The 15,163-nt window shown below is 47.6% G+C and overlaps 2 protein-coding genes across 3 annotated transcripts in view; one reads left to right on the top strand and one right to left on the bottom strand.

Annotated features, from left to right (window-relative positions):
- LYZL6 (lysozyme like 6) overlaps positions 1 to 2,159 on the bottom strand; it is a 29,256-nt gene extending 27,097 nt beyond the window's left edge. Inside the window, exons 1-3 of one of the 2 annotated variants that reach the window (XM_043904898.1) lie at positions 2,137 to 2,159; positions 1,944 to 2,052; positions 1,340 to 1,412 (exon numbers count right to left, since the gene is read on the bottom strand). The gene's annotated coding sequence lies outside the window, so the exon portion shown is untranslated. Of the gene's footprint in view, positions 1 to 1,339; positions 1,413 to 1,943; positions 2,061 to 2,136 lie in introns of those variants that run through there. The other variant, XM_043904897.1, reaches the window with a different exon arrangement.
- On the top strand, positions 1,783 to 3,415 carry RPRML (reprimo like). The gene has a single exon (XM_043904901.1). It carries the CDS (start codon positions 2,542 to 2,544, stop codon positions 2,905 to 2,907), a length of 366 nt encoding a protein of 121 aa, XP_043760836.1. The 5' UTR covers positions 1,783 to 2,541; the 3' UTR covers positions 2,908 to 3,415.
- Positions 3,416 to 15,163: the final 11,748 nt, after the last annotated feature.

The following is a 15,163-nucleotide window of genomic DNA, read 5'->3' on the forward strand; positions in this document are numbered from 1 at the left end:
CACAGGTTCGATCCCTGGGTCAGGAAGATCCCCTGGAGAAGGAAATGGCAACCCACTCCAGTATTTCTCACCTGGAAAATTCCATGGACAGAGGAGCCTGATGGGCTACAGTCCCTGGGGTTGCAAAGAGTTGGACACGACTGAGGACACACATCAGCCTCCTCAAAGCCTCTTCCTGAAGTGGCAGGACCCTGTAGCCCAGCTTTCCTTACCCTCTGCCACCTTTCTGCACATTTGGCAGCTTGACTGACTTCAGCTGGATGGAGTCAGTCATGGGCTAAGTCCAGGGTACATCAAAGGTCAGGGGTTTGTCTCAGAAGAAGGATGGACAAAGGGCATAAGAGTATTTCTCTAAAGAAATCCAACTGGTCAAAAGCAGAAGAGAAAGTGTCCAGGCCAGATACCATTCTCATTCTGTTCTGTCCTGGCCCTGAGGGGTAGTCAGGGTAGGGAGACTCCTGCCCAGAAAACTCTGAGTGCCCTTGTGCCAGGCTGTGTTCCTAGGACTGAGGAGGTGATCTGGGTCTTTCTCTATTCTCCTCTGTGTGTGTGTGTGTGTCTATGCATATGTGTCAGTTTCATCTTTAAAAATGAAAAATTCAATAGCTTCCCAGGACACAGACACACAAATTAGTGTTCTGCTAATAGTGAGGGGGTGACTTTGAGATGCTCACCTGCTGGAGACAGCCTGAATCCCCTCCCTCCAATTTGCCAGGCTCTTTCTTTCCATCCACGGTTTCTCTCCTTCTACTGCCATCCCTGGAATCCAAGCCTCCAGCCAGCCATCTTTTGCCTAGACTGTTGCAACAAGTCCTAAATGCTTTCCGTTTTTTCCTTTGATTCAACAACCAAAGAATACGAGGGTGAGAAATTATCCCCTATCCCCTGAATTCACACAATGATTTTTAAAATATTGACAATGACCAGGACTGGGAGCAATGCACTCTTTTTTCCCAGTGGAAGGCTGGAGTGGAAACTGGTACATTTCTGGAGGGCAATTTAGTCAGATCTAATTTACTGATTCTGCAGGTCCATTTTTCAAAATATGATAGAAATAAAAAATTACAGGTCCTGTACAAAGATTTCTTACCAAGTTCTTTATGGTAAATATTGTTTCTGATGAAAGAGAAAGAAAAAAGAAAGAGGGAGGGAAAAAAGTAAAGAAGGAAGAGAAACAAATCAAATATCCAAAAATAGAGACTTTGGTTCAATAAATTGTAAAGTATAACAGTCTCTACTTTGAAACACAATTCCTTCTCTGAAAAGGATGTCGCAGGCCAATAATTCTCAAAGTCCAGGAAGAGCAGAAAGAGCATTTGTTTGAAAGGTAGAGATTTACCGATTCAGAAACTCTGGGCTGGGCTCAGGAATCTGGGTTTTAACAAGCTCCTGTTGTAGATGAATATTTATCACTACAAAAGAAGAAACTGGTAAATGACAAAGGATTACACAACAGCATGTACAAAACAGTATTAGGAACAGCGCATCCTTATTCTAAATACATATATAGAAACACATAGAAAAAGGCCAGGAAGATTTTGAAGCAAGGCGGTAACATGGACACTCTCTGGGTAGTAGGATTATGAGTTTTTAGATTTTTTTCGTTTTCCGAATGTGTACTTTCTAACTAGTTTACAGTAATGTGGCTTTGTAAAAAGGAATAAAGGAAAAACGCAATAACCTATTTTTAAGTTAAGAAAACCACGTGGGGAGGGGTGGGGACGAGGTGGGAAGGAGACCGAGAGCACTCCTCATATTCATGGTGGGGCGAGGCTGGGACGACCTTAGTCGGGGCGGTGGGGTTCGGCGGCCACCCACGGCCACGGCCCAGTGAGGTGGGGAGGGGGGATTCGGCGCAGAGGAAAGGAAAGGCCGCGCTGCGGGGAGAGGATGCGAGGGGTGGGGGTTTCTCGGCAACTCCTCTGACATCTGGGAAGGCTTACCATGACCTCAGTCAAGAGCGGAGAAGAGATTTAGGGCAGACTTCAGGAAGAACTTAACTGCAGAGAGCATCAAATCCCAGAAGGGGCTCCTTGGGGCGATTTTTCCCGGCTGGAACAGACCAAGGATGCCTTGAGGGTGTCGAGCTTCGCCGACTGAGGGCGGGGCTGCCCTGATCTCCCGACCCGTTCCAACCTTGGGACACAGGCGGAGATGCGATCGCTGCGGGATCTCCCACCTCCCCATGGATGCGGCCGGGCCTGGGGGAGCTGCGGGGGGAAGGAAGGAAGGAGAGGGGGCGGGGCCGTTGCTAGGGGAGGGGCGGCTGGGCGGGCGCCGAGCGCAGTCGGTGCCTAGAGGCGCGCTGGGCTCTGCGGCTCCAGCTCGCGCGAAGCCTGTTGCTCGACTCTCCGGGCCGCCGCTTCCCGCCAGGTGCCCCGGGGCCGGCGGCCGGAGGGGGTGAGGCGCGCCGGCAGCCCCCCGCCCTCTCCCTCTCCCCGCGCACAGGTGGACCCGGGCTTCTCCCAGAGCGCCGACGCCGGAGAGCCTTCCCGTGCGCCCCGGACCGCGCGCCGAGACCCCCCCGGGCGCCGAGCGGCGATGAACGCGACCTTCCTGAACCACAGCGGCCTGGAGACAGCGGGTGGCTTGGGCGGCGGCGGCGGCGGGGCTGCGCTGGGGAACCGCAGCCACGGGCTGGGCACGTGGCTGGGCTGCTGCCCCGGGGGCGCGCCGCTGTCCGCCAGCGACGGGGTCCCCGCGGGGCTGGCGCCGGACGAGCGCAGCCTGTGGGTGTCGCGCGTGGCGCAGATCGCCGTGCTCTGCGTGCTGTCGCTCACAGTGGTCTTCGGCGTCTTCTTCCTGGGCTGCAACCTGCTCATCAAGTCCGAAAGCATGATTAACTTTCTGATGCAGGAGCGCCGGCCTTCCAAGGACGTGGGCGCTGCCATCCTGGGGCTGTACTGAGCGCCGCCTCTGCCCGCCCTCGTCAGCGCGGCTGGAAGAAGACCGAGGAGAGCCCAGGACCCTAGATCCGCCTTCCCGAGCTCTGCCGCCGCCTCCGGGAGGGCAGCTCGAGGGCCTCCCCCCACCCGCAAAGCGCCACGGGGCGCCCGCCCCCAGGACACTGCAGGACTCCAGGCGGCGGCGCGGGAAGGAACTTCCACACCAGACTGCGTTTGGTCCAGCCTTGGTGGGCGGGATGGGGGTTCTTAAACTGGTTTTTGGTTTTTGTTTTTAAAGTTCTGGGCAGGGTGGTGGGAGAGGCTGTAGGAAGCATCTTGGGGCTGAGGTCACTCGCGTGGGAATTTTGTGTGTTTGTAGGTGGGGTGGAGTGGGGACCAGTTCCGAGCAGCATGGCGAGGTGGGGGGGAGTGCAGTTGTGGATGAATCTGAGTCACTGAGCTTGTTGGGCTTGTTGGCCTGATTTCGCATTTGAGAAGAGATCTTTTAATAAAGCCACAGCCGTCGGGGGCTTCCTCTGTGGGGTGTTGTGTGTATGCTGAGGCGTTTGTTGGCGGCGGGGGCGGTGTGTAACCTAGGAGCCAGCACGTTAAGCAGGTCACAGGACGCCTGACCGCCGGACTGGGCAGCTATGGGGGATGGTCGGGGTCTCCTGAGACCCCACTCCAAAGCCGGGAAGGGGGGGAGGGGGACGTGCCCGTTTTCTACTGCTGCCAGCTCGGGCAGGCAGGTCCTGCAAGGACGGCTGGACAGCTGGTGAGGTAAATTAAATCATTGGGAAATTTGAATCTATTCTGTGAGATGGAAAAAAAATAAATCAGCGACTTGAATTCAAAAGGGAGAAAATAGCAAAAACAATACATCAGGAGAGTGGACAAATGAAATGTAATTGGTGTGTGGGGAGAGGTCTAGATGGAGGTAGAATTTTCATGATAGGGCCAAAAGCCCCAGCTCAGGGCTTATTTGACTTACCCTTGTAGAGGGTAGGTGAGCAGATTCTGAAGATTTGCCTTTGCAGTGTGGGGAGGGAGGGTGTGGGGGAAGGGGGATGTGAGCTTGGGAGAGGGTGTTGTGGTTTGAAGGACCCAGGATGTTTATTTATTTATTAAAAAATATTTTTGGCTGCAGCCCTTGGCATGGGGTGGGACCATAATTCCCCCCGCCAGGGACTGAACCCACACCCCCAGAACTGGAAGGTGGAGTCTTAACCACTGGACCACCGGTGAGGTCCACACCCAGGACGTGTAAAGTGGAGCAAATGGCCTCCAATGCAGCTGTGCTCGGGGAATTTGGAACCTGCCATTATGAGATTTCGCCTGCTGCCCAGAACCCTGGCATCTCTTATAGGTGCAGAATTTCCATAAAGCCTTGTTAAGCAGTTAGAACCTTGGCACTCACCGGCCAAGGGGGAATGAGTGGCTCTACTGTCTGCAAGTGTCTGGTCTGGGGGAGAACTGAGCCTGGGGTCAGGGGACAGAAGGAGAGAAAGCTGGGCTTTGTGGCCCATGTATCCTCCCCCCCCCCCCCGAACCCTAGTGCCAGCCTGACTCCGGCACCCTGGTGCTTGGAAGATTTGAGGGGAGGGCTCTAGTTGATTTCTCTCTCTCTTCTCCCTTTCACCATGTGTGGAAGTAAAGATGAGTGAGATAGAAGGGGACTGAAGCCTTACTTGGCTTTGGGAAGAGATGTATAGGGCACGACCGAAACAACTTAGCACACACACGTATAGGGCCCACAACCTCATGTCTTCAATACTAGTTCCACACAAGGTTGGGGGAGGGCAGGGTAGCTCAACAAAAGTGTAGATGCTCACTGACTATGAAGGACCCAGAGTCTTCCTGGCTCCTGAGCCCTCCCGTGTAACCATAGTCATCACCATCAGGATGTGTCACCTTCCCACCCACCCCCACCCCACCATCCCAGTCTCAGACCTGGGACAGTTCAAGTTCATCCAATGAGGCCAGTCCAGTAGAGGCCAGGGGCCAGAAACTATTTATAAAGGATAGTTTATAAATAGTTTTGATCCATACTTTTGGATGGATCAAATTTGGGTGGCTCCATTTGATCCACAATGTGGAGAATGTTCTGTGGATGGCTTGGGGTGACTTGCAGGCCTGATCTGGGGAGAGCGGCCTTGAGTGATGGGGGCAACCTGACTATGTAGCTTTGTGCAGCACAGATGCCTGGAGCCCAGGGTGACGAGATGGCCTGGAGAACGTGGTTCTGAGAGCTGCAGGCATTCACGGAAAACCCAAATGACTGGAAAACGGTAGTTTCAGGGGGGGACACTGAAACTTAGTTTTCTGGCTGACCAAGCTGGAGCGAACAATTATGAGAACGTCCCTCTAATGAAACGGATCTACGACTGGGGCAAGAGGAGAGGATTTAAGAGTTAAGTTTCCTGAATTTGCTGAAAAAGGAAAGCCTTAGTGGGGAAGCTTTGCAGGATTTTCTCACTGTAAAGAAGAAAAAGGACCACGAAGACATGCCTACCAACATGCCTGTCTGTGCCCTCCATGACCGGCACGCCCCCGTGCACAAGTAAGGACACACAAAGCCAGGCTCCAGCCCCAAAGAGGAAAACAGCAAGTGTGAGTGGGGTCCTGGGAAGGAGTGGAGGGTAAGATCTCATTTTTTGTCCATCTCAGTTCTCCCGAAGCCCTGATGTCCTGCAGTGTGTTTACCAGAGTTCTCTTATATAAACCTTGGGGGCGGGCACACTTAGTTACGTAAGAGGAAGCATCATGCTCTGGGGGAAAAGCAGGACTAGATCAGAATCCTGAGGCTGGGGCGTGGGGTGCTGGATTGAGAAGGGGTCTAGTTCTCCAATGCCCTCCCCCTACTCCCCATCGCTGGGCAGGGAAAGATCTTCCAACAAAGGCTGCCCAAGTTTGAGGGGCCAGGTCTCTGGGGATCCTGGGTTCAGAAAAGAAGTCCTGAACTGGTCTTTGAAATCCTAGTCACCCTGCTTCCTAGCCCTGTGACTCTGGGGAAGTAACTCAACCTCTGTGCCTTAGTTTTCCTTAGTTTCCTCTGTGCCTTAGTTTCCATTTGTAAAGTGGAAGCCAGGGACTTCCCTGGTGGTACAGTGGTTAAGAGTCTGCTTGCCAATGCAGAGGGACACATGTTCCATCCCTGGTCTGGGAAGATTCCATATGCCTCAGGGTAGTTCAGCCCGTTTGCTCCAACTACTGAAGCCCACATGCCCTAGAGCCCATGCTTTGCAACAAGAGAAGCCCCTGCAGTGAGAAGCCTGCACACCGCAACTGGAGAGTAGCCTCTGCTCGGTGCAACTAGAGAAAGCCCACGGGCAGCAATGAAGACCCAGCGCAGCCAAAAATAAATAAATAAATAAATAAACATAAAATGGAAGCCATAGAACCCATAGCTCCCACGAGATGATGAGTTTAGGTAGCCAACATAGTGCCTAGCATGGAATAAACAGCAAATAAAGATAATTACTGTGACTGTTGTGATTTTTGTTTAGGGTATGAACACTTCCCCAGCAAGATATATTTGGTTCTCTGAAAAGGGATCCTGGACAGAAATCCAGTAACTTATATCTGCAATATAATTTGTTGTTTTCAAAGCACTCTCATAAGCAGGATAAAAACAATGTATCACATGTCTAGCCTGCAGAGTGAGCACTGAGCGCCTACCCCACAGAGGACGACTTCATCACTGCTCCCATTTTGCATGCTCTTGTTTGCTGTCCACAATAGCGTGGTGAGTAAGAGCAGACACTCTCCCGTGTGCCAGTTTAAGGAGAGGAAACTAAGGGTCTGTTTAAGGGACTTGCCCCAGTTCATCCTTTGTACCCATGTCTACTGGGAATCTCCGGGTCCAGGTACTGTGCGGGCACCAGGGTGAGCAAGGGGATGGCAGAGCTGGAGTCGTGCCTGGCCTGCAGCCCCGGAAGCCCCAGATTCTCGCCGCGCTCCTCAGGGCCACTAGCCCTTGGGTACTAAGCTGAGGTTCTCGGGGATGAGGTCAAACCACTCACTTTCCTCCTTCCTTTGAGTCAGAGCTGGAATATTTGGGGTCAGTTATGCCCTCACTAGTAAGAGAGGTCCCCTGGAGTGGGAGACAGTAGGAAAGGCTTACATCACAGCATCCACTTATCTTCCCACTTGTTTGTCTGAATCGCATTCACACAGAGCCAGGCTGGGCTGGCTTCCAGGAGTTGCCCTGCCTGATCTCTCCCGAGACACCCACTCGGCAGCAGACCAAGAGCAATCTGGAGTGTTAGGGAGGTTTAGAAGGGAGAGGGAAACGTGAGAAGTGGTGGACACAGACAAAAATGGCCACAGCCAGCATTCCAGTGTTGGGGGGAAAGGGGTGTGTGTGTAGCTTATATTGGATTGGCCAAACATTTCGTTTGGGTTTTCCATGAGATTGTATGAAAAACCTGAGCTAACTTTTTGGTCAACTCAATGCAAAGGAATTTAGTAGGATCTCTGAGTAGCATCCCTTGAGTGCAACTCACAGTCCTCTCTTGTCAATCAAGATCTGACCAGGTACATGGGATGTCCAGAACCCAGAACTCCAGCTCAGGCCACACCAAACAAGTGTTCAGGACTCTGAGAGCAGCCGAAAGGTGAGGGGGTTTTCCTGAGGCAGTGCCTGCTTACCCCTGCAGCTCCACGGTGTGACAGAACTCCATCACTACGCTAGCCTTGAGGATCACAACTGTCTTCTCTGTGTATGTGTTTTCTGTGGCTGCAAGCACGATGCTTTATTTTGTTTAGAGACATCACAAAACTGGGTTGAACTGAAGACACAGCCTCTGCTTTCAAAGAGTGTCATGGCTCATATGGATCAAAGACATGTAATCAAATAAACAAAACACAAGGCGGGTGAGCGCTCACTTCAGTCAGATGCAAATGAAATTTCACAATAATGATTCCCCTTTTAGGTGCTAATATTGCCATTTAGTGAAGATCTTTCACATGCCAGGAATAGTGTGGAGTACTTTTCATATTTGATCTCATAATCCTTTCTGATTTTTTCATAACCCAGATCTAATCATTCCTGCAAGGCAGAGATTGCTGTCATCTCTGCTTAAAAGAACAAGGCTCAAATTGTTTAGGTCATTTCTCTGAAACCACAGTTAAGAATCCATAGAACCAGAGACTTTCCTGGTGGTCCAGTGGCCAAGACTCTGAGCTCCCAATGCACAGGCCCTGAGTTTAGTCCCTCGTCAGGGAGCTAGATCCCACATGCCATACAACTCAGAGTTTGCATGCTACAACTAAGACCCAGCACCTCTATATAAATTTAAAAAAAGAATCCATAGAACCAGAGTCCAAATTCAAATCTGGTGGTGGTGGTTTAGTCGCTAAGTCATGTCCAACTCTTGTGACCCCACAGACTGTAGTCCACCAGACTCCTCTGTCCATGGGATTTCCAAAGCAATAATAAAGAAATGGGTTGCCAGTTCCTTCTGCAGGGGATTTTCCTGACCCAGGGATCGAATCCAGGTCTCCTCCATGGCAGGTGGATTCTTTACTGACTGAGCCACCAGGGAAGCCTTAAATTCAAGTCTATCTGAGGTCAAAAGATATTTGACAGGTGAAAGGATAGTTTGGGAGTTTGGAAAAGACATGGACGCACTGCTATATTTAAAATGGAAAACCAACAAGGACCTACTGTGTGGCACATGGAACTCTGCCCAGTGTTCTGTGGCAGCCTGGATGGGAGGGGATTTTGGGGGAGAATGGATACTTGTATATGTATGGCTGAGTCCCTTCGCTGTTTATCTGAAATTACCACAACATTGTTAATTAGCTATACCCCAATACAAAATAAAAAAGTTTAAAAGAAAGATATTTGGAAGGTGAAGAACTGACATATTTCAAGATTTTGATTAAAATTCTGAAATTAAACCATGCCTTGATTTTTCTGTTTCACTGTTCAGGATATGGGGATTTTCGTGAGCACTTGTTACTTTTCTTTGTTGCAGAATGTGATGATGACTCCTTAGTCAAGAAATAGTATTGCTACTGATGATGAAAATGATGAGGAAGTAATGAATGACTCACAACCATCATTAAACAGACTTTAAGTTGCCAAGGAAAGCTACGCAAAACACTAAAAGTAGAGAGAGAAAGAGGGTTAGGTCTTAATGGTGCCCTAGATACTCACTCCAGCCAACTCTGTCATCATAAACATAAGGATAGTAAAGAAAATCCATAGCATTGCTGGGAAACAGAAGGGGTGTCCTCATGGACTAGAAACCACAAAGATCTCCTGGGAGATAGGTGGCAGATTAGGTCATGTTGAAAGGAGTGCCCACAACACACAGATCACGCAAGTAAGGTCTGCCACCAAAGAGGGGAACAGCTCTGGGGGTGCCCCAAACTGAGCTGCACAGGCAAGGGAAACAGGAGGAGTCACTCTTGGGGTACTGCAGAGGGTGTAGTCAGAAGAATCAGCGCCACCCCCCCCCCCCCCCCGTCCCAGCACTTCTTGCAACCAGAGGCAAGTCTGAGGCTTTGTCATTCGCAGGACACTAGGGACGATACAGAAAAGGAGACATTTTTAATGGTCATGGTGAGCGTAAGATATACTGGTCTGTAAAGTTTAGAAGAGGTTTGCAATGACAGTCAGAGGGCATATCTGCCCCAAAGACTGCTCTGGGTCCTTGATGTCGTGGCCCATCTATGCTGGAATCTGCCTTGTTATACTCCTGACTGCAGACTCGGAATATGAGATGCTTCTAAAAATGTGGTTTTACATTAATTTTTCTGCAATGTATGTATCAGCAGTCACACGTGTACTTTCCCAGAAGAGTGATCTGTAAAGTGATCCAATGAATTGCCATGGAAATGAAACCTGGAATGAGGTTGCCATGGTAACAAAACTGTTTCTAAAAGGCCACATCACCTTGGGGAAGTAGTGAGCTCCCATCAAAGACTTGAAGTTTAGAGGCCAAATCACAAACCTTACCATCAGGGCCGGGTGCTCTTTCAGTTTCTTTTTGCCGCTCCCTTTTTCCTTTTCTTATCATCCCCAAAGACAATGGACTTAAATTTTGAAGACTTGGATTTAAGCTCTGGCTGTGTCATTAGTAAGTCATGAGAATCAGAATATCAGAATCAGGTATCTGAGGGCCCTGAAGAGCTATGAGGAAGTAGGCTGCTGGCCCTCCTTTCTATTGACCTGTCAGGTGACCTTGAACAAGTCATTCTATCTGTTCCTGGGTTTTCTCCTATGCAAAGTGAGTGGCTGAACTCTAAGATCATTCTAATTCTTTTCTCTCTCTCCCATGACTCTCTGCCTTGAGGGGCAACTGGTCTCTCAAGGAAATTACTCAATAGGTCAGAGGAGCTGTCTGTGGTGCTGAACATCTGTCCGTTGAGCTCCTGGGTCACATCTTGTTGTCAATAAAGTGAAGTCACTCTGTCGTGTCCAACTCTGTGTGACCCCATGGACTGTAGCCTACCAGGATCCTCTGTCCATATGATTTTCCAGGCAAGAGTACTGGAGTGGGTTGCCATTAGATCTTGGTTATTCTCAGCACTTCTAGGGTCTGGTGGACTCAGGAGACCTCTATCAGGAGTCAGGAGACCTGCTTGCAGCTGGAGAGAGACTCCAGAGAGTCTTGGAGTTCAGAGAGCACTGGAAGAGGAATCTGGAGAGGGTCCTAGCCTGATTCTGATATTTGCTGTCAGTGGGTTTTTGATGAAGTCACGCCTTCTCTGTGGACCTTCGTTTTCTCATCAATGAAGCTAAGATGGGGACTAAGATGATCCCTAACACATGATGGTCCCAGAAGACTCCTGGAAGCTTGCCTGGGCTACAGGGGAGAGGACAGCCCATAAAGATTCAACCCTTCCCATCTGTCCCAAGGCTTGGGCTTCTCTAGTGGGGCTGAGGATGAGGAACAGAGCACAGTCTCTTGTTAGGAACGTATGTTCTTTCGTCTGGAAGGAAAGACAGGCAGTGAGCAGATGTAGCATTTACATTTTCTCAAGTGACAACTGAACACTGAGGATGATTAGTGCTTGTTAGGTGTCAAAACTATAATAAAATCTCCAACTTATATCCTCTGCCTACTTATCTGATCATCTTTCCAGAGTCTGCTTCACTCTACAGTAGCAGAGGATGCAAAAGACAAAGAAAGGAAAGCTCAAAGGGAGCTCACCCTCTAAGGGACACAGACACCACAATTCGATCTGAAACATCTTGTGTTTTTCACTCTTCAACGCCCCCACTTGTCAACACAAAGGGATGGTTGGGAGTGTGGAGTCCATAATCAAGAAGGGCCCTTGATACAAGCCCTGCTTCTGCTCCTTATTAGCTATAAGACATACTTTCCAAGCTTCTGTTTCTTCATTGGTAAAATGGGGGTTAATGCCACAAACCTCTAAGTGTTGTTGAAGGCATTAAACAACATCATTTATGAAAATGATTAGCAAGCACAGTGTCAGCATACATTGAAAGTTACTGTTTTGATTATTTATAGCACATAAAAAACGACGCCCCAAACTTTATGATTTAAAATGACCTCTGTTTTGGGACTTCCCTGATGGTCCAGTGGTTAGGAATACATCTTGCAATGCAGCGGACAGGGGTTCTACCCCTGGGCAGGGAACTAAAATCCCACATACCATGTGGCAACTAAACCCACACTACTGAACCCACATGCTCTGGAGCCCAAGTGCCACAACGAAAGAGTCTGTGCCACAACGTGAGATCCCACATGACACAACTAAGATCCAGTGCAGCTCAATAAAGAAATACTAAAAATAAAATAATTGTATTATCTTTCATGGTTCCGTGGGTTGACTGGGCATCCATGGGTCAGCTGGGAAGTTCCTCAACTGCAGTGTGACGTCAGCAGGAGCTGCAGCCATCTAGGGGTCATCTGGCTAGAGCGTCCAAGTCTGGTGCCTCGGTGGGGACAGATGGAAGTCCGGGCTCAGCTGGGATGGCTGAGATGGGGTGGGACTTCTCTTCTTTCCTAATAGTCTCATGGCATCTCCTTTTGCATGTGGTTTCTCCACATGGTCTCTACCGCAGGATGGCTGTAATTATTATTGATACATATCAGCTTTCTTCCCAAGAATGTAGAAGCAGAAGATTTCAAGCCCTCATAAACCTTAGGCTCAGAATTGGCATATTTTATGCCACATCCTACTTATCACTATGAGTTCCAGGGCCAGTCCAGATCCATTGTGGGAGAAGAGACTATATAAGAGCATCAATACTGGGAGGCATGGCTCATTGATGGATGTTTTTGGAAACCAACTACTACATTTACATTGATCAATAAATTATTTTTATTATTGAAATTCCAAGTATGCCACTACCTTATCTCGTGGTCAGACATATCACCTCTTACGGGTTTGCACAGAGTTATTGAACAGGTATTTGTTAACCACATAATCTAGAGTCATGTGGTTACCACCCTAACTAGTTCCCTAGGACTAGTTACATGTCACATTTCTGTTTCTCACGTATCACCCCACAGGCCTAGGACAGGGCTCTGTAGTCACAGCAGGTATTAAATAAAGGCTTCACACTTTGTTGGATATTAATATTTTCTTTATCAACTCTATTTTGGTTAATATTTTCTTTGTGTATCTTTTCTTCAATCCTTTCTTTGCAGGTTTCTCCAGCAATATATTTTAGGTTCATAAAATACAGCTGGATTAAAACATATATGATCTTTTTACTGGTGTGTTTTCTCTGGTTTCATTTCTTGTGATAACCAATCTATTTGGATTTATTTCTGTCATCTTATTTAGTGTTCTGTTTTTATTACTCTTTTTATTTGCTTCCTTTCCCCCCTTTCTTTCATGCCTTCTACTGGTTTGGAAGTTGTGCATTTTATTTCTGTTCTTATAGAAGTTACCTTCAATTTTTAATAGCATCTTTGATGAAAGAGTCTGAAATTAATCAATATCTCTGTCTTCATCCTGGACAAAACAGACTTCAAATGTTTGAACCCTGATTACCTCACACATCTACCAAGTTTTCTTCTCTAGTATTTTATTTCCACCCTGTTTTTTAATTCTCCCCAAAGTAGTCATAAATATGTCTCTTTTTTGGCCATACTATATAGCTTGTAGGATCAGAGTTCCCTGACCAGGGATTGAATTAGTGCCCTTGGCAGTGAAAAAGCACAGAGTCCTAACCACTGGACTGCCAAGGAATCCCCACAAATATGCCTTTTTATTTTTAAAACTACATACAGTGAAATTTTTTTTTTTTTTTTTGTGTATAGTACTATGAGTTTTGACAAATGATTCAAGTTGTGTAATCACCAACACAACCAAGATACAGAACAGTTGTACCAAACACACATACTTCCTCAAGTTGCCTCCTTGTAGTCAAACCCTCCCTTCCTCCCTCAACACCTGACAATCACTGATTTATTCCCTGTCCCTACGGTTTTTCTTTCCCAGAATGTCAAATCAATGGAATCATATGATATGTGACCTTTTCAGTCTGGCTACTTACACTTAGCTTAATGCATCCACATTGCTCTGTGCATCAGTAGTTCATTCATTTTTATTGTTGAGTAGTATTCCACTACATGAATTTATCACAGATTTTTTTCAATTAAATTTTGATTTTTATCTGTCTTCAGTTGAAGTACATTTGGGGTATCAGTACATTTGGGTATCAGTATTTGGTGATTATGAATAAATTCAACATAAACAATCATGTACAGTTTCTGGATGTATGGATGAGTGAAGCTTTCTTTTCCCTTCTCAGTACCTAGGAGTGTTGGGTCATATAGATTGTTGGGTCATAAATATTTTAAACTCTACAAGAAGCTGCCCAACTGTTTCTCACAGTGTGTCACATTCTGCATTCCCATCAGGAATGTGTGAGTGTTCTGTCTGCTCTTCATTCTCACAGCACTTGGTAATGTCAGCATTTTATTTGTTGCTTGTTTTTGTATTTTGTTTCTTTGTATGTGTGTTCTTTCTAGTATGTAGGTTGAGATATCTCATTGTGAGTTAAATTAGTATTTTATAAGGAAGGAGGGTGTTGAAAATCTTGTCATGGGGTCGTTTACCATCTGAATATCTTCTTTAGAGAAGCATGTCTTGCTCATTTTTTAACTTTTGAGAGTTCATGGCAGATGTGTGATTTGTGAATATTTTCTCCCAGCCTAGGCCTTGTCTTTTCATTAAGAGAGTCTCTCACAGAGTTCTACACCTCTCCCGTCCATTGCCCACTCTCACTGCTACTGTGTCCCCAGTACCTAGCTAGCGCCTGTGTAGTAGGAACACCACAAGTATCTGTTGAGTGGATGATGCAATGAGTGAATGGGGGAGCTGAGCCTTCTGGTTACTGAGAAGGTGACTCACTCTGGACTGGGTTTACATTCCTTAGGTCTATTGCATTTTTTAAAAATAGAATTTCCTTAAAATTAATTTTTATTGACGTATAGAAGACTCTTGAGAATCCCTTGGACAGCAAGGAGATCAAACCAGTCAATTTCCTAAAGGAAATCAACCTTATGTATTCATTGGCAGGACTGATGCTGAAGCTGAAGCTCCAATACTTTGGCTACCTGATGTGAAGAGCTGACTCATTAGAAAAGACTCTGATGCTGGGAAAGATTGAGAGCAGGAGGAGAAGGGGGCAAGAGAGGATGAGATGGTTGGATGGCATCACTGACGCAGTGGACATGAGTCTGAGCAAACTCCAGGAGATGGTGAAGGGCAGAGAAGCCTGGCGTGCTGCAGTCCATGGGGTCACAGAGTGTCAGACACAACTGAGCAGCTGAACAATGGTCACTTCACAGCGTTAGGGAGTTTCTGCTGTATAGCAAAGTGAATTCGCTCCACGTGTACATGGATCCCTCTGGTTTTGATTTCCCTCCTATTGCCTTCTTGCTCTGGTTCTCTGTTCTACAAGTGGCTTCCTGACCTTTATTTTGGTTTCCCTGATCTCTTGACTCCAAGAAAGGGAGCTACTAGAGCATGAGTAGTCCAGTGACTGAAAAGGCAGCCTCCATCCCTTCCATCCTGAGTTTAGGAAGTGGCGTTATGGTTGCTCTTCATTGAGTTCAGTCAGTCCTGAGAGACTGGCCACTTTTGAGTGTCCTGGTCAAACTTCTGGACCCTACTGAAGCCTGGACCTTCAGAGGTGTGTGTGTGTGTGTTCAGAGGTGTGTGTGTGTGTGTGTGTGTGTGTGTGTGTCCCAGAGTGGAAAGATTGGCTTCTGGGGACCTCCAGGGATGAAAGGACTTTCCATAGGTAGGGAGATAAAAAGGAAGAGAAAAATTTTGCAGGT

This window comes from Cervus elaphus, chromosome 5, assembly GCF_910594005.1.
Source record: "Cervus elaphus chromosome 5, mCerEla1.1, whole genome shotgun sequence".
NCBI lineage: Eukaryota > Metazoa > Chordata > Mammalia > Artiodactyla > Cervidae > Cervus > Cervus elaphus.

What these genes read in the sequence shown, in the direction of transcription:
- RPRML (XM_043904901.1), top strand. Translation starts at nt 2,542, where the DNA reads ATGAACGCGACCTTCCTGAACCACAGCGGCCTGGAGACAGCGGGTGGC.